Source organism: Podarcis vaucheri (assembly GCF_965113315.1).
Source record: "Podarcis vaucheri genome assembly, chromosome: 18".
Taxonomy (NCBI): Eukaryota; Metazoa; Chordata; class Lepidosauria; order Squamata; family Lacertidae; genus Podarcis; species Podarcis vaucheri.
In genome coordinates, this window is record NC_138756.1 from 11,411,619 (window position 1) to 11,430,920 (window position 19,302).

Sequence of the window (19,302 nt, forward strand, 5' to 3'; positions counted from 1 at the left end):
GGCGTCCTGATGGAAGCTGCCGTTTGACGACGGCTTGTAGGATGAGACTATGTCCCAGCAACAACCCCCAGCTTCTGCCCCCCTGAGTTTATTTCAGAAGAGACCTGGAACAGCCTTACCCCCAGATTTCTCCCGGCTTCCTTTCAAAACGAGCTGCTTCCGAACTGATTCAGCCTGCACGTGAAACGCTCCTTTTCCGTCTCTGACGGAACCGCTCTGAATCAGGTTTAGCCGAGGACGCTGAACAAAAGACGTGGGAGCGGGAGGGAGGTGATTGAAACCGAATTAAGCGTGGGCGTGACATTCGCCCTCCGACGCCAGTCGGAGGAGCGGCTGCTTAACTGCTCTGTCGATCGCTGCATCCGTTTCCCCAAACCCTGAGAGTTTGGGGGAAGTTGTTATTTCTGGGGGCTGCCTTTGGAAATAAGGTTTTTATTGGGATCAGTCGTGGTTTGTTTGCTTTTCCTGGCATCGCCCTTTCTGTTAACACACACAGGCTTCCCTGTCCCGTCTCGAACCTACAAGGTTGTGGCGTGCGCTGTGATTTTCTGGTCCCATAACCTGTCGTCGGACAATAATATGGCAAGGACAATAACTGTATACTCGCGCCAAGGAAACAGAAGCCAGCAGCATTCTGGAATACCAAAAATATAATTTATGCTGTGCCTATGAAATTTACTGCTGGATTGTGTTTCCTTGAACCCTAATCACCTATCTACCCCGGGTAATTTTTGCTCTCGTAAATGTGCGTTGCTATATTATTATCCCCCCCACACACTGGTATGAAAAAGCCCAAATTCAATACTGGAAGGAGAGATTTGGCACCCCTCATTCTACTCCCCTCCTGGCTGATGCAGTGCTGTCAGGATTGGCCGAGGGGTAGATCAAGTGGGCGGGGCTTGATTGAGGGGAGGAGCCAGGTGGGCAGGGCTAGGTTGGTTGGCACGCCCACTATTACGAGTTCGGTCTGATTCAGGAAAACTTGCAGAACTTTCCACAAGCAAAGGAATCCAATGCAATCAGATCCAGCTATAGCTAGATGGCTGACTACAGAAAACGCATCCTAAGAAATCGCACGTATACAAACGAAAGAGTTATTAACTGCCCTTGACTACAAATAAAACAACGATTTGACACGGATGTGATTTGCAGCCGTCGAAGGGACAGGGAAGGGAATTAATTTGGTTCGCTTTTCAATGCGATCAGCCCAACATCCTGGGGTCCTTCGAAATCCGAGCGTCCGCAAACTTTGCAGTGCAGATCTGCAAACATTGCCATATTTCAAGTTGTTGAGCTACTAATTCCGTCATTGGAATCCCAGGGAAATCCTGTAGATATAATGCACTATATTCCAATCAATTGTCTATTAGGGGGGAAATGCATGGTTGAGGCAAAATTACCTACAAAGCAACTACAGGGGTACCTCGGTTAAAGAACAGTCCGGTTCAAGAATGATTTGGTTTACAGACTCCACAAAACCAGAAATAGTGTCTTGGCTTGAGAACTTTACCTCGGTCTAAGAACAGAATCCGAATGGTGGAAGAACAGTTTCGGTTTAAGAACGGACTTCTGGAACGGATTAAGTTCGTAAACCGAGGTACCACTGTTGATTAATGGGAGCAGATTTTTCTGCGGGTTTTTCCAAAGCAAACAGATGCTGAAATTGAATGTGAGGAAACTAAGTGGTAAACAAGACTTGACCAATTTATCGGCCCATACCGCTTTTTCCGACAGCACTGCACAGCTGGGATGTCGCTGTCCCCAAGACCTTGAGCCACACTTTTCCGTTTGTGAAGTTTTATCCTTTTGTGTTCATGTTCCCTGTTGTCATTGCCTAGTCTGGAAGAGGAGGAGGAGGAAGAGGAAGGGAACATTGGGGTGGGGTGGAGAAATAACCGAGGCAAGAATGTTTCTCAGAGTCGTGCCAAGATCTAGCTGGCGACGATTCTAATTTCCTTCAATCTTTATTTCCCCCGATCCCCTCTTTTCCGTATATCTGACCATTAAGTTCTTTTTCTTCCCCCGACGGTGACGCGCAAACACACTTCTGCCGTTTATATTTTACAGATGTCGCAATAATAGTTTACTCTCTTGCTTGCTGCTTGCTAAGTTAGCACAACATATACACAGTGTTGTCCACGCCGGGAAGAGTGAACTGAGACCGTTTCCCAGCCAAAGAGGAAATGGATCTGGCCTCAGGGGCGTCATGTCTACACCGCAGCCTTAAACTGGTTTCGCGGCCGGCCTTTCTCTGCTGGGAACGGTGGGTTGCACAGAACCCGACTCAGAGCAGATGTATTGGAAAGTTGCACCTGGGACCCTTTGTCTCGAGCCCATCCTTTCGTTCTTCAAGGGGTCTACTCTGAGCACAATGAACTTCCGAGCCCGGCCCTGTCATGCTGCAAGCAGGGATTATCAACCCACAGTTCCCAGGCGCCTGGCTAAACTACAGTTCCTGAGGTTCGTTGGGCGGTTGGGGTTTGTGTGGAGCTGTTGCTATACAGTGTAGACGTACCCGACGGAACGAAATAATCGGCTGCAACTCAGATCTCGGTCTGCCAACACAGCAAACTGCAATTCATCTCTCTCTCCTCATTTCAGCCGGGCTCACCATGGCCTCCCATTCACTCACAGGCTTGCTTTTCTCCACCGCTTTTCACAATATTTGATTCTAGCATTCGTCATACGCATACTGTTGTTTTTTGTTTTTTTAGCCAATGCACTTTTCTTCCTTTTTTTTATTTTAAAATGTACCATTATCCGAAAGCCGGCTCTGGTTTTCGTTCTTTTTCTCTCCCCCGCCCACCCCCCACCCCCTATGCAAAAGGAAAATAAAAAAATAAAATTCCAAAAGGACAATTTAAAAAAAAAAATGAGAAAAAAATTAGAAAAAGGGTGAAAAAAAAATAAGAAAACAGTTGCAAAAAATGAGAAAAAAATGTATAAAAATTAAATAAGCTATGCTTTCAACTCTCTCGCAGCCTCTTGTGTCTTTTGTATATGCAAGTCTCTAGGTTTGCATTATTATATGCAATTATTATATGCAAATAACTGAGCTTTTCGGCCTTCTAAAAAGAAAAGGGGAAATACTACATTGCAAAGCAAGCCTCTTGTGTCTTTTGTATATACGGTGTGTATATATAGCTTTTACAAAAATAAAAAAATTCCTTCCAGTAGCACCTTAAAGACCAACTAAGTTAGTTCTTGGTATGAGCTTTCGTGTGCATGCACACTTCTTCAGATACACTGAAACAGAAGTTGCCAGACCCTTCTATATAGTGAGAAGGTGGGGAGGGGTATTACTCAGAAGGGTGGTGGGAATGGGAGATTGGCAGATAACTGAGATGAGCCTGTTGACGACTCTTAACGACTGTAATAGGTCTTACAGGAAAAGGCAAGGGGTGAGAAGGTGAGAAATGGCTTAGTCATGTATAATGAGATAAGAATCCAATGTCTCTGTTCAGACCAGGTCTCTCCATGGTTTTAAGTTTAGTAATGAGTTGCAATTCAGCAGCTTCTCTTTCCAGTCTATTTCTGAAATTCCTTTGTAGTAAAACAGCTACTTTGAGATCTTGTATAGAATGTCCTGGGAGATTGAAGTGTTCTCCTACTGGTTTCTCTGTTTTGTGATTCAGGACATTCTATACAAGATCTCAAAGTAGCTGTTTTATTGAACAAAGACATTGGATTCTTATCTCATTATACATGACTAAGCCATTTCTCACCTTCTCACCCCTTGCCTTTTCCTGTAAGACCTATTGCAGTCGTTAAGAGTCGTCAACAGGCTCATCTCAGCTATCTGCCAATCTTCCATTCCCACCACCCTTCTGAGTAATACCCCTCCCCACCTTCTCACTATATAGAAGGATCTGGCAACTTCTGTTTCAGTGTATCTGAAGAAGTGTGCATGCACACGAAAGCTCATACCAAGAACTAACTTAGTTGGTCTTTAAGGTGCTACTGGAAGGAATTTTTTTATTTTTGACTACGGCAGACCAACACGGCTACCTATCTGTAGCTTTTACAAAGTTAAAGACAGCAGGTCCAATTGTGGTCCACTATCTCCATCTGCTGACCAAAGAGGGTTAGTGTTTTGCCCTGGTTTCAAAAGCAAAGAAGGCCTAAAAGCTTCACCGGTTGGATTTCCAACTGTCAGGCAGGCGCAAAGGAGAAAAGGAGATATGATAGCCGTTTTCAAACATCTGAAGAACTGTCACGTGGAAGGTGGAACGAGCTCGTGTTCTCCTGCTCCCGAAGGTAGGACTCGAACCCAGGGCTTCCAGTTACAGAAAAAGGAGATCCTGACTAAACATCAGCCGCTCTGAGAGGTAGCTTCCCACAAATATAAAAAACATAATAATACACGTTAAAAGGCTTCCCTATACAGGGGTTAGGCTTGCGGGTGGCGCTGTGGTCTAAACCACAGAGTCTAGGGCTTGCCGATCAGAAGGTCGGCGGTTCGAATCCCTGTGACGGGGTGAGCTCCCGTTGCTCGGTCCCTGCTCCTGCCAACCTAGCAGTTCGAAAGCACATCAAAGTGCAAGTAGATAAATAGGTACCGCTCTGGTGGGAAGGTAAACGGCGTTTTCGTGCACTGCTCTGGTTCACCAGAAGCGGCTTCGAGAACACTGTCCCACCATCTCGTCCTCTGTCGTCCCCTTCTCCTTGCGCCCTCCATCTTTCCCAACATCAGGGTCTTTTCCAGGGAGTCTTCTCTTCTCCTGAGGTGGCCAAAGTCTTGGAGCCTCAGCTTCAGGATCTGTCCTTCCAGTGAGCACTCAGGGCTGATTTCCTTCCGAATGGAGAGGTTGGATCTTCTTGCAGTCCATGGGACTCTCAAGAGTCTCCTCCAGCACCATAATTCAAAAGCATCCATTCTTCGGCCATCAGCCTTCTTTATGGTCCAGCTCTCACTTCCATACATCACTACTGGGGAAACCAGAGCTTTGACTATACAGTGGCACCTCGGGTTACATACGCTTCAGGTTACAGACCCCGCTAACCCAGAAAGTGCTTCAGGTTAAGAACTTTGCTTCAGGATAAGAACAGAAATTGCGCAGCGGCAGCAGGAGGCCCCATGAGCTAAAGTGGTGCTTCAGGTTAAGAACAGTTTCAGGTTAAGAACGGACCTCCGGAACGAATTAAGTACTTAACCCCAGGTACCACTGTCTGGACCTTTGCCGGCAAGGTGAAGTCTCTGCTTTTTAAGGTTTTAGAGTTAGTTTTTTCCTTGGCTCGGGGTGGGGGTGGCATAACTCTATACCCTCCAACGTTTCCCAAAAGAAAATAGGATAAGCAGGATATTCTGGGATTAAATCAGAAACTGGGGTGGTTTCAGTAAATCCGGGACTGTTCCTGGAAAACAGGGACACTTCGAGTGGCTGGGATGAATCATCGCCCCCCCCCCCCGTCCAGGATAATGGAGAGTAACTAAGAAAAGAGCAGTTACAGGTAGGTAGCCGTGTTGGTCTGCCATAGTCAAAATAAAAAAAATTCCTTCCAGTAGCACCTTAAAGACCAACTAAGTTAGTTCTTGGTATGAGCTTTCGTGTGCATGCACACTTCTTCAGATACACTTCAGGATCCCTTCCAGTAGCACCTTAAAGACCAACTAAGTTAGTTCTTGGTATGAGCTTTCGTGTGCATGCACACTTCTTCAGATACACTGAGACAGAAGTTGCCAGACCCTTCTATATAGTGAGAAGGTGGGGAGGGGTATTACTCAGAAGGGTGGTGGGAATGGGAGATTGGCAGGTAGCTGAGATGAGCCTGTTGACGACTCTTAGCGACTGCAATAGGTCTTACAGGAAAAGGCAAGGGGTGAGAAGGTGAGAAATGGCTTAGTCATGTATAATGAGATAAGAATCCAATGTCTTTGTTCAGACCAGGTCTCTCCATGGTTTTGAGTTTGGTAATGAGTTGCAATTCAGCAGCTTCTCTTTCCAGTCTATTTCTGAAATTCCTTTGTAGTAAAACAGCTACTTTGAGATCTTGTATAGAAAGGTCTTCCTCCCAGAGCTTGAGAAAGAGAACTGTCATTGTCCAGGAGAGGTTGTAGATCTCTGATGATGCGTTGTAGAACTAACTTAGTTGGTCTTTAAGGTGCTACTGGAAGGAATTTTTTTATTAAGAAAAGATCAGTGACTCATACAGAGACGCACATTTATACAGTACTGACTCAGGCCAGCTGTCCACCTAGCAATGCCCACAGGCAGCGTCTCTCCAGAGAGTCACGCAAACAGTCGTTCCTGGGGATGCCCGTCTGCAAGCGAAACGCTTGGGGGGGGGGCTTGGGCCTTTCCCCGCGAGAAAATGACTCATGAAGAGACGCATCGGGCCACCTCTTGCGCGGCGCGGCGCTTCGGGAAGCCTTTTCCCAGCGTGGCAACCGTTTTCTCCCGTGCCGGGCGGGCGGAGGAGGCCTCGCTCCACCTCCGGCTCCTCCTGCCGCCCCGTCGTCATTTCCAGTGCGGCTGTCGCTGCTGTCACATCCGCCTCCTCGGGAGGAGGAGCAGGAGGCGCCGAAGGGGAGGCGCAGACGAGCAGCGAGCCAGCACCAGCCGCGTCTCCAAGTTCCAGGCCCCGGGCGCGTAATGCGGAGCGCGGCGGGGGCCGGTTGCAGCGCCCGGGCGGGGGCCCGGAGGCGGCGGATCGGGGCCTGGCCGGTGCTGGGCGGCTAGATCCGAGCAGCTGCTGCCGGGAGAGGAGGGAGGAAGCCAGCCAGACGGAGGAGGGAGAGAAAGAGAGAGGCGCACAAGAGACGCCAGCTGCCGTGCGCCAAAGCGCGCTTTGGAGAGACCCCCGTCGGGACTTGGAGAGGGACGCGCGGCGGCGAGGGTGATTATCCGGGCGAGGCGGGGGCGGAGGGGGCGTCACTTGTCCTTAGGATCCCGCGGCGGATAGAGGCGGGGGGGTGCAGGGAGGGGAGTCCGTGGCGGCGAGCCCGATCCGGGTTGAGTTTCCTTTCGCTTTGCGCGCGCCTCCCTCCCCGAGGAGTGGAGATTATCCGTGCGCCTTCGGGCCTCCCTTCTCCCCCGAGGTGCGCTGCCTTGAGGGACCTCCTCGCGAGTCGGCCCGGCGGCTCCACCGAGCGCGCTGTTGACGACGCGGACCGGCAGCGGCTCCCCGGGGTTTCGGGCAAGGAACGGGCTCCCTCTTTCCACCCCACCAGCCCTTCCTGGATGCAAGAACAAGATGCCAGTCCTCAAGGATCAGGGCTAAGGGTAGATTTAAGCCGAGACGCTGCCTTCTGCAGTGGGCCCCAATCCTTCAGTATTGCCGGAACTAGCTGGCAACAGCTGTCCAGGGGCTTCAAGACTGTACCCGGGAGGTCGCCTTCTTAAATCTTCTCAACGCCCCCCTTTTTTTTGCAAAGCACCAAGGTGTTAGGCGGTATGTCTACCAGATGCCTCAGCGCTGGTAAACCCACCGAAAGGTCAATTGATTTCAATAGGTCTCCGAGGAGGAGGAGAACCTAGTTGGGAACTGTTTGCGTTCTCTCCATTTGCGTGCGTATTTGGGGGGTGGGGTTGTTTTGCAAACTTTGACCCTTTCCAGAGCGCGCGCACACACAGTAGAGCAGTCCGGGTGTCTGCACCTTTACCTGTTTACTCTGAAGTCGGCCCCCCTCCCTCCTGAGTTGCGTGCCCCACCTGCCCCCCAGAGATACATCTGGCAGAGTTGAATACTTAACGGTGTGTGTTTAGAAGGCAGGCAGCGGCCGATGATGTCATTATTGTTTTTCCATAGCACACCGTTCGACAGGGTTGTGGATCCTGGAAAGAAAGAAAAAACCTTGTCCAATCCACAGATGACTCTGCAGCAATGATTTATTAATATATATATATATATATATATATATATATATGCGCTTTCGTAGATTTTCACGGGTACAGGAATGCAGGTTTTGGTGTCTTCGGGTGTCTTCCCGTGTAAGAGTCGGGGTGTCTGTGCGACGTTTCGACGAGGTCTCACTCGTCATCTTCAGGCTGGTGCTTTCGGCTTCTTGTTACTGGAATTTGTATGGGATTTGTAGTTAAGGGAGTCGGCTTGGCGGCCTCTGCCCTGGACTGCGGAAAACGTCTGTGCATATATATATATACACAGTGGTGCCTCGCAAGACGAAAATAATCCGTTCTGTGATTCTCTTCGTCTAGCGGTTTTTTCGTCTTGCGAAGCAAGCCCATTGACAGATTAGCGGATTAGCGCTATTAGTGGCTTATCGGATCAGCTGATAAGCGGCTTAGCGGCTTAGAAAAGGGGGGGAGGGGAAAAAACCAGCAGGAACTCGCAAGACATTGTCGTCTTGCGAAGCAAGCCCGTAGGAAATTCGTTTTGCGAAGCACCTCCAAAACTGAAAACTCTTTCGTCTAGCGAGTTTTCCGTCTTGCGAGGCATTCGTCTTGCGGGGCACCACTGTACAGTGGTACCTTGGCTCTCAAAGATTTGGTTTCTCACCCGGAAACCAATGTCGCCACTGTGGAAGGATGTGTGGATCCAGAATTGGCCTCCACCGTCAGGTTGGCAGGAGCAGGGACCGAGCAACGGGAGCTCACCCAGTTGTGAGGATTCGAACCGCTGACCTTCTGATCGGCAAGCCCTAGGCTCTGTGGTTTAACCCACAGCGCCACCCGCGTCCCTAACAAATTTAACTAGATAATCATTAAATTTAATCCACTCTCTCTTTTTATTTTTAGGACTCTGCAGAGGGAAGCAAATGCTCAGCCAGGAGACATTGGAACGCAGCCGTTGTACGCCGGAATGTGGGAGAATCCTCTCATAGTTCTTCGGAGTGGGCATGTCATAAAGGGTTCCTCCGTCCGGCGGGAAGCTAAAACATTTCCCTAAGCGCCCTTAGCTTCGCTTCTTTCCTCCGGCCCAGGACTTCTGTGGGTGTCCCCTAAAAAAACCCCCATATTCCTGCCCCGCCGGCCACCATGAACGGCCTGACGGTCAGCGAACTCTGCTGCCTTTTCTGTTGCCCGCCCTGCCCCGGGCGCATCGCCGCCAAACTGGCCTTCCTGCCCCCCGAGCCGACGTACACCATCGTCCCCGAACCGGATCCCGTTGCGGGGGGAGCCGGCAGCGCCTCCCCCCGAGGAGGAGCCATGACCCGCTGGAAGCTGCACCTGGGGGAACGAGCGGATTTCCAGTACGCCCAGCGGGAACTGGACACCATTGAGGTGTTTCTGACCAAGAGCAGCCGGGGGAATCGCGTGGGGTGCATGTACGTCCGTTGTGTACCTGGCGCCAGGTGAGACGGTTTATTCCACCCTGTTTCGCTTTTCATTTGTTTGCCGCCTTTCCGTCTTTCTGCTGTTGTTATTCATTGCGAAACAGACAACACCAGACAGACCAAAACAATACCGCAATGACAACTAATAATAATAATAATAATAATAATAATAATAATAATAATAATAATAATACAGTGGTACCTCGGGTTACAAGGGATGCGGGTGGCTCTGTGGGTTAAACCACAGAGCCTAGGGCTTGCCGATCAGAAGGGCGCCACCACTGAAAAGGCTCTCTACGTCCCCTTCTGTTATTTCCTCCCTCCCCCCCGTGGTCTTCTGGCGGGAGCGAGGTTACAGGGAACCTGGCAGAGGGCCTTCTCGGTGGTGGCGCCCTCCCATCAGATGTCAAGGAGATAAGCAACTCTCTGACTTTTAGAAGGCATCTGAAGGCAGCCCTGTTTAGGGAAGCTTTTAATGTTTGAAGTTCTATTCTGTTTTTATATGTACTGGAAGCTGCCCAAAGTGGCTGATGGGAAAATCAGAGAGCCAGTATGGTTTAGGGATTAGAGTGACTTACTGGGAACTGAGAGACCCGGGTTCAAATCTCCTCTTGGCCCTGAAGCTCACTGGGGGTGCCTTTGGGCCCGTCACTGCCTTTCCGCCTGACCTAGTGAGGTTACAGGGAACCAGGCAGAGGGCCTTCTCAGTGGTGGCACCCTCCCGCCAGATGTCAAGGAAATAAACAACTTTCTGACTTTCAGAAGACATCTGAAGGCAGCCCTGTTTAGGGAAGTTTTTAATGTTTGGTCGTGTTTTTAATATTCTGTTGGGAGCCGTAGAAGGGAGGCAGTGTTGCCGTATGGGGGGATTGCCGTAACCTCAGTGGAGATTTTGCCGGCTCGGCCACGGACTGCCTGCTGGGGAGAAGAAGGGAGGGCGGCGGCCAGGAAGGAGCAATAAGACAGATGTTAGCGCCACAGCTGTTTCCGCTGTGGATGAGGGCGTTTCCCCGGTTTGGAATTTCCTGTCCTCTTTGCAACGGATACCAGGATCCGTTCGTCCGGTTTGCTGCAAACCGTTAAAAATAAGAGACCTCCTTGCTGGCAAAAGACCTGAATATCACCAGGCTTGCTGCAAAATAACTCTGTTTTATGGTGACAAGCACAAGACAGGCTGTGATGGTCGATGGACAGCTGCTGATTTTAAACTCCGGGACATAGATTTTAAGCGGAAGGAAACACTATTTTTACAGCGGAAATGAGTTTATAGGGAGCTTTCCGTTTCGCCTACTGCGGCCGCGCCAGGAATTTTGGTGCCCCCCCCAAAAAAAATTTATTGAGCTTGCTTTTTTGGGGAGAAAGCGCCTCAAAAATGTTGTCATCTGTCCTCAGTGCCGGATTTACGTATAAGCTAAACAAGTTATAGCTTAGGGCCCCCCAAAAAAATTTAAAGGGGGGAAACTGGATGTACATTTCCAAAATATAAGATAGAAAACAAATGGAAAAAACCTACATCCAGCAACAGTGTTTTGTGTTGTGTAGGCTCCTGTGATGTAAGTCATGGGCCCTGGCTGCTCCCTAAAATATCACTGCTTTGCTCATTTCTATATATAGGGTGGGACGCGGGTGGTGCTCTGGGTTAAACCCCAGAGCCTAGGGCTTGCCGATCAGAAGGTCGGCGGTTCGAATCCCCGCGATGGGGTGAGCTCCCGTTGCTCGGTCCCTGCTCCTGCTAACCTAGAAGTTCAAAAGCACATCAAAGTGCAAGTAGATAAATAGGTACCGCTCCGGCGGGAAGGTAAACGGCGTTTCCGTGCGCTGCTCTGGTTCGCCAGAAGCGGCTTAGTCCTGCTGGCCACATGACCCGGAAGCTGTACGCCGGCTCCATCGGCCAGTAAAGCGAGATGAGCACCGCAACCCCATCTCTCCATCTCTCCTTCATAGAATCCTAGAGTTGGAAGAGACCACAAGGGCCATCGAGTCCAACCCCCTGCCAAGCAGGAAACACCATCAGAGCACTCCTGACATATGGTTGTCAAGCCTCTGCTTAAAGACCTCCAAAGTAGGAGATTCCACCACACTCCTTGGCAGCAAATTCCACTGTCGAACAGCTCTTACTGTCAGGAAGTTCTTCCTAATGTTTAGGTGGAATCTTCTTTCTTGTAGTTTGGATCCATTGCTCCGTGTCCGCTTCTCTGGAGCAGCAGAAAACAACCTTTCTCCCTCCTCTATGTGACATCCTTTTATATATTTGAACATGGCTATCATATCACCCCTTAACCTCCTCTTCTCCAGGCTAAACATGCCCAGCTCCCTTAGCCGTTCCTCATAAGGCATCGTTTCCAGGCCTTTGACCATTTTGGTTGCCCTCCTCTGGACACGTTCCAGTTTGTCAGTGTCCTTCTTGAACTGGGGTGCCCAGAACTGGACACAGTACTCCAGGTGAGGTCTGACCAGAGCAGAATACAGTGGCACTATTACTTCCCTTGATCTAGATGCTATACTCCTATTGATGCAGCCCAGAATTGCATTGGCTTTTTTAGCTGCCACGTCACACTGTTGGCTCATGTCAAGTTTGTGGTCAACCAAGACTCCTAGATCCTTTTCACATGTACTGCTCTCAAGCCAGGTGTCCCCCATCTTGTATTGGTGCCTCTAATCTATGCAACATCCTTTTATATATTTGAACGTGGCTTCCCTTGCAGGTTCACGGTCCTGTTCTCGCACGGCAATGCTGTAGACCTGGGACAGATGTGCAGCTTCTACATCAGCCTGGGCACTCGCATCAGCTGCAACATCTTCTCCTACGACTACTCGGGGTACGGCGTCAGCACCGGGAAGCCCTCCGAGAAGAATCTGTACGCCGACGTCGACGCCGCCTGGCAGGCACTGCGCACCCGGTGAGCGAGGGTGCCCTGTTTAAGTCAGTTGTTTGCTCGCCATTCTTCAGTGATCTAAACCACCGAGCCTCTTGGGCTTGCCGATCAGAAGGTCAGCAGTTCGAATCCCCGGGCCGGGGTGAGCTCCCATTGCTCTGCCCCAGCTCCTGTGAACCTAGCAGTTTGAAAGCACACCGGTGCAAGTAGATAAATAGGTACCACTGTAGCGGGCATTTCCCATCAAATGTTAAGGAAATAAATAACGATCTCACTTTTAGAAGACATCTGAAGGCAGCCCTGTTTAGGGAAGCTTTTAATGTTTTGATGTTTTATTATGTTTCTGTATATTATTATTATTATAGCCTGTCCATCTGGTGGCTTACAGCATATGTTAAATCATCAAACATTTAAAACTTCCAGATTCAGGGTTGCCTTAAGATGTCTTCTTAAAGTTGTGCTGTTCTTTATCTCCTTGGCATCTAAAGGGAGGGCTTTCCATGGGGGGGCCACCACCGAGAAGGCCCTCTGCGTGGTTCCCTGTAATCTCACTTCTCGCAGGGAGGAATCCGCCACAAGGCCCTCGGAGCTGGACCTCAGTGTCCGGGCTGAACAATGGGGCGGAGATGCTCCTTCAAGGATACTGGGCCGTTTAGGGCTTTCAAGGTCAGCACCAGCACTTTGTGCTCGGAAACGTCCTGGGAGCCAATGGAGGTCTTTCAAGACCGGTGTTATGTGGTCTCGGCGGCCGCTCCCAGTCCCCAGTCTAGCTGTCGCATTCTGGATTAGTTGTAGTTTCCGCGTCACCTTCAAAGGTAGCCCCACGGAGAGCGCATGGCAGTAGTCCAAGCGGGAGATAACCAGAGCATGCACCACTCTGGGGAGACAGTCTGCGGGCAGGGAGGGTCTCATCCTGCGTACCAGATGGAGCTGCCCTGGGCACAGAACTGACCTGCACCTCCATGGACGGCTGTGAGTCCAAAATGACTCCCAGTCTGCGCACCTGGTCCTTCGAGGGCACAGTGACCCCATTCAGGACCAGGGAGTCCTCCACACCTGCCTTCCCCCTGTCCCCCAAGAACAGAACTTCTGTCTTGTCAGGATTTAACCTCAATCCGTTAGCCGCCATCCATAATTATAATTATTATTGTTGAAACTGAAGTTGGCTTTGCGCTCTCTCTCTCTCTCTCTCTCTCTCTCTCTCTCCCTGCCTACCTTCCAGATACGGGATCAGTCCCGAGAACATCATATTGTACGGACAGAGCATTGGGACGGTGCCCACTGTCGATCTGGCGTCTCGCTACGAGTGTGCGGCTGTGATCCTGCACTCGCCGCTCACTTCGGGGATGCGCGTCGCCTTCCCGGAAACCAAGAAGACCTACTGTTTCGACGCTTTCCCCAAGTAAGGCTGCCGAGTGGGTCTGTGTGTGGCATTTTGGGTTGGGTGCTTCCATCTGCTGCCAAATTAGGAAGGAGGGCGGGCCATGGGGCCTGTCCGTCACCGCACATCACCCTCGCAGTCCAGACCAAGATGAATCAAATTAGAACAACAGACCTAGGTTGAAAATGGTTAAAGGTAAAGGGACCCCTGACCGTTAGGTCCAGTCGTGGCTGACTCTGGGGTTGCGGCGCTCATCTCGCTTCACTGGCTGAGGGAGCCGGCGTACAGCTTCCGGGTCATGTGGCCAGCAGGACTAAGCCGCTTCTGGCGAACCAGAGCAGCGCACGGAAACGCCGTTTCCCTTCCCGCCGGAGCGGTACCTATTGATCTACTTGCACTTTGACGTGCTTTCGAACTGCTAGGTTAGCAGGAGCAGGGACCGAGTAACGGGAGCTCACGCCGTCGCGGGGATTTGAACCTCTGACCTTCTGATCGGCAAGCCCTAGGCTCTGTGGTTTAACCCACAGTGCCACCTGCATCCTGAAAATGGTTAAAAAGTCATTAAACTTTAATAAAATTTTTAAAAGCATAAAAAACAAAAAACCAAATGTGTTGAAATAGGAAGAGTGAAAAGAGCACTCTTTAAAAGGAGCCAGTACCCGAAAGCCTGCTGGGTGGAAGGATGACAAGGAGGGAGCCAGTTTGGCTTCTCTAGGGAGGGAGCTGCAAAGTCTGGGAGGAGCCAACACTGAAAAGGCCCTGTCCAGCAATCTCACCAAGTTTGCCTGTGTAGCTGGCGGGAGTTTCAGTGGCCTCCTCTGAAGATCACAAAACCTGGACAGGTTCGTGGTGGGAAAGATTTAAAAAATAGTAATAATCAGGGCCTTGTTTCATCTGGAACTCAGTTTAAGAAAACTGTGGTTTAAAAAGCCATGGTTTAAAAAAACCATATGGTTTAAAAACCGTGGTTGTTGTTGTTGTTGTTAAAAGGCATGGTTTTAAAAAATCATATGGTTTAAAAACCATGGTTGTTGTTTTAAAAAAGCCATGGTTTAAAATAACCCACCATGGTTTAAATAACCATGGTTATTTAAATAACCATGGTTCAAAAAAAACCACATCGCCACCATGGTTTAAATAACCATGGTTCACAAAACCCCCACCGCAGTTTAAAAAAACCATGGTTAATGTTACGGAGCGAAGCAGGCCAATAACTCGTGTTCTTTTCCTCTCCCGCAGCATCGACAAAGTCTCCCGGATCACCTCCCCGGTCCTCTTCATCCACGGCACGGAGGACGAGGTCATTGACTTCTCCCACGGCTTGGCCCTGTACGAGCGCTGCCCGAAGGCCGTCGAGCCGCTGTGGGTCGAGGGCGCCGGCCACAACGACATCGAACTGTACAGCCAGTACCTGGAGCGCCTGCGCAAGTTCATTTCGCACGACCTGGCCAGCCAGAACAACTGACAACCGCCCGTCTCGTTTCTCGCCCTCTCCTCCGGCCGCGGCACCTCGGTTCGGAGGATGGTGAGGGGCTCGCGGCTTTAGGGCGCTGTTACGGGCACCAGTCCCCTGCCCACCAAAGCGGGAGAGGAGTCCTCCGTTAACAGAGGGGCGCCAGTCTTGCGTCTCTCTCGGGGGCATTTCCTCCGACACCGGGAGCCACTCGCTCTCCCCCCGCTGCCATCTCTGACATCGACGCCTCCCGCCCCGGCAATGCGCCGAGCCGCCCCTCTCGGCGCCAGCAGACTAGCCGTTTCCGCACATTGCTGTCCTTTTTTTTTACAAAAAAATACGTCGGCGACGCCTCCATCGAGACTACGCTGCCACCACGACATCCCATTTTCTCGAATCCTTCTTTTCGTAACTCTCGGCGCGTTCCAGAGATAGCAATAAGCCAAGGGGGAAGAGGGGGCATATCCCTGGCTCTGCCCCTAGGACACAGGGTGGGGTGGGGCGCCAAAATGCATGACGGCCAAAACGGTCCGCTCTGCCTCCGCCGCCCGTCGCACAGCGCCACCTAGAGGCCGGAGGACCTCCGTTACAGATTCTCCTGCGCTGCGGCGGGTGGAGTTTTCGCCAGGATACGCCAGAGCGAAGACCCTGGTTGTGGAGTACAAGCTGTCTGATCTACGCAGGCCAGGATTAAGCGGGTTAGCGGGGATCAGAGAGACAGCTTGCCTGTTCTGTCCACAAACTCCCGGATCCTATTGTTTGAATATCCCCGCCGTATCCGGATACCCCCCATGTGTTTGAGCCAGAATTCATTTAATTCCAGGGAATCTTTTTCGTGTGTGTGTTTTCGGGGGGAGGAGAGGAGGGAGTTTGGGGGAAGCCTCCCACCCGATCGTTTTTGAAAACAAAGAGGAATAAAAGTTTGGAAGACCCAGATTTGTCTCCAGAGAAATGTTGTTGGGTGTGTCTTGCGGGGTTCAGGGGCACGGCTGGAACTGGGTGTGTTGGGGTACCTGGAAAAAATTCCACATTCCTCTCTCCTGTAAGATCTGCACCATCTCAAAACACGCTTCGCTACATCTTCTGCGATGAATTGGGTCCAGGAGAATCGCTTGCCTGTTGCTTGCAAGATGTTGCTAAGAAACTCACCTGCAAGAGAACCGTGTCTTTACGTGCACAACTTCTGCCGTACACTGTTAATAATGATAATTTTATTCTTCGTACTCTGTCCATCTGGCTGGGTTTCCGCAGGCAATCTGTGCGGCTTCCAGCATATACAGAAACATATTAAAACACCAACCATTAAAAACTTCCCTAAACAGGGCTGCCTTCAGATGTCTTCTAAAAGCCAGATAGTTGTTTATTTCCTTGAGATCTGATGGGAGGGCGCCACCACCGAGAAGGCCCTCTGCCAGGTTCCCTGTAACCTCACTTCTCGCAGGGAGGGAACCACCAGAAGACCCTCGGCGCTGGATCTCAGTGTCCGGGCTGAACGATGGGGGTGGAGACACTCCTTCAGGTCTACTGGGCCGTTTAGGGCTTTCAAGGTCAGCAGCAACACTTTGAATTGTGCTCGGAAACGCCCTGGGAGCCCGTGTAGGTCTTTCAGGACCGGTGTTATGTGGTCTCGGCAGCCGCTCCCAGTCCCCAGTCTAGCTGTCGCATTCTGGATTAGTTGTAGTTTCCGGGTCACCTTCAAAGGGAGCCCCACGGAGAGCGCATGGCAGTAGTCCAAGCGGGAGATAACCAGAGCATGCACCACTCTGGGGAGACAGTCTGCAGGCAGGGAGGGTCTCATCCTGCGTACCAGATGGAGCTGCCCTGGACACAGAATTGACCTGCACCTCCATGGACAGCAATGAGTCCAAAATGACTCCCAGGCTGCGCACCTGGTCCTTTGGGGGCACAGTTACCCCATTCAGGACCAGGGAGTCCCCCACACCTGCCCGCCTCCTGTCCCCCCAAAACAGTCCTTCTGTCTTGTCAGGATTCAACCTCAATCTGTTAGCCACCATCCATCCTCCAACCGCCTCCAGGCACTCACACAGGACCTTCTCCGCCTTCACTGGTTCTGATTTAAAAGAGGTAGAGCTGGGTATCATCTGCATATTGATGGACACCCAGCCCAAACCCCCTGATGATCTCTCCCAGCGGCTTCATATAGATGTTAAAAAGCATGGTCAATGGGGAGAAGGAAGAGAGGGATGGGGGGGGAGGAACGGCCATTTTCCAATCCCCCCAAATAAGCCTAGATTTATTTTCAAAACCGCCCCTGCAAAATCTGACCGGAGGAGGCCAATTTTGCGGGGTCAGTCCTCCCCTTCTGTGGCACGCGGTTGTCCCCAGCAGCCTCCGATTAGCAAAGCGGCTGGAACAGCCTGGGGCGGACTTAATCCTATGAGAGAAAACTGTTTGTTTGTGCCAAATATATATCTATCTCTATCTCCTCTTAAGAGCTGTCAACTTCCTGGTGGAGAGAGAGGCAGGAAGGGATCTGTTGTGTGTCTGAAGTTTGCAGGAAATTGGGGAAGGCCGAGTAATAGTGGGGGGTGTTGCCTTTCCTAATAATAATAATAAATTATTTGTTTGTACTCTGCCCATATATGGGACGCAGGTGACGCTGTGGGTTAAACCACAGAACCTAGAACTTGCCGATCAGAAGGTCGGCGGTTCGAATCCCCACAACGGGGTGAGCTCCCGTTGCTCGGTCCCTGCTCCTGCCAGCCTAGCAGTTCCAAAGCACGTCAAAGTGCAAGTAGATAAATAGGTACCACTCCAGCGGGAAGGTAAACGGTGTTTCCGTGCGCTGCTCTGGTTCGCCAGAAGCGGCTTAGTCCTGCTGGCCACATGACCCGGAAGCTGTACGCCGGCTCCCTCAGCCAATAAAGTGAGATGAGCGCTGCAACCCCAGAGTCAGTCACGACTGGACCTATTGGTCAGGGGTCCCTTTACCTTTACCTTTACCCTTTTACTCTGCCCATATGACTGGTTTGCCCCAGCCGCTCTGAGCGGCTCCCAACAGAATATTAAAAAGACAATAAAACATCAGATATTAAAAACTTCCCTGAACAGGACTGCTTTCAGATGCTTTCTAAAACATATAAATGTAAAAATAGCTTTCACATGGAAGGAAACCCCAGGGGTGCCATCGTTCTGTCCCTTTGGAGGGGCTCATTTTAAAAAACAGGGCTGTGGATAACTTCGCCATAATTGAATACAGTGGTACCTCGGGTTACATACGCTTCAGGTTACAGACTCCGCTAACCCAGAAATAGTACCGCGGGTTAAGAACTTTGCTTCAGGATGAGAACAGAAATCATGCTCCGGCGGCAGCAGGAGGCCCCATTAGCTAAAGTGGTGCTTCAGGTTAAGAACAGTTTCAGGTTAAGAACGGACCTCCGGAACGAATTAAGTTCTTAACCCGAGGTACCAGTGTATGCCTAAACCATCAGCCCCCCTTTTTCACCGCAGAAATGTTGCGGGCTGGTGAGTCAAGGAGATAAGTAACTATACAGCCTTTAGAAGACATCTGAAGGCAGCCCTTTCTAGGGAATTTTTGTTTGTTTGTTTGATGAATTTATGTATGTTGGAAGCCACCCATAGTGGTTGGAGCAAGCCAGTCGGATGGGTGGGGTATAAATATTAAAATGATAATGCAATAAGACATCCCTATTTTCACTGGAGAAATGTTGGGAGGGTATGGATTTGAGGGTTGGCCCAAACCAACCCTGCCTTTGTGCGTAGCAGTTAACCAGTGGAACTCCCTGCCTCAGGCTACTCTGTTCTGTGGCTTAAGAAATGGCCGGCCAAAGACCTAGCAGTATATAGCGGCTGCTTCCTTGGCGATCCCTTGTAGCCGAGTAAGATTGTCTTCCATAAACACGGTCTTAACAGTCAGTCCGTAAGGGACTGTGGAGGCCAATTCTGGATCCCCACCTCCTTCCACAGTGGGGACATTGGTTTCCAGGTGGGAGTTGATCCCGGTGAGGGTTTGCCAAGTGCACCTTCCTCCTAGCACATTTCTCCCTTGCGTCCTGAGTTCGAGTGTCTCCAAAGCCCACGACACCTTTGGTCAAGGCTGTTCTCCAACTGGAGCCCTCGCAGGCCAGTGTTTCCCAGTTGTCGGTGTTTATACTACATTTTTAAAGACTTGCCTTGAGAGAGTCTTTGAACCTCTTTTGTTGACCACCAGCATTACGCTTTCCATTTTTAAGTTCGGAATAGAGCAGTTGCTTTGGAAGACGATCATCAGGCATCTGCAGAACACGACCAGTCCAACGAAGTTGATGTTGAAGAATCATCGCTTTGACACTGGCCATCTTTGCTTCTTCCAGGACACTGACCTTAGTTCGCCTGT

General features: G+C 50.6%; 1 protein-coding gene across 1 annotated transcript; it reads left to right on the top strand.

The window, feature by feature from the left end:
* The first annotated feature begins 6,520 nt into the window (after positions 1–6,520).
* Positions 6,521–15,879, top strand: ABHD17A (abhydrolase domain containing 17A, depalmitoylase). The gene is made up of 5 exons (XM_082206642.1): positions 6,521–6,837; positions 8,697–9,253; positions 11,941–12,135; positions 13,334–13,513; positions 14,732–15,879. The coding sequence occupies exons 2-5, from the start codon at positions 8,937–8,939 to the stop codon at positions 14,955–14,957; spliced, it is 918 nt and encodes a 305-aa protein (XP_082062768.1). The 5' UTR covers positions 6,521–6,837; positions 8,697–8,936; the 3' UTR covers positions 14,958–15,879.
* The last annotated feature ends 3,423 nt before the right edge of the window (positions 15,880–19,302 follow it).

Bases quoted from the DNA above. Each gene is read 5' to 3' on its own strand.
- ABHD17A (XM_082206642.1), top strand. From the start codon at position 8,937: ATGAACGGCCTGACGGTCAGCGAACTCTGCTGCCTTTTCTGTTGCCCG. The intron at 9,254-11,940 runs GTGAGACGGTTT...CTTCCCTTGCAG, and splicing joins CGTTGTGTACCTGGCGCCAG to GTTCACGGTCCTGTTCTCGC. The intron at 12,136-13,333 runs GTGAGCGAGGGT...CCTACCTTCCAG, and splicing joins TGGCAGGCACTGCGCACCCG to ATACGGGATCAGTCCCGAGA.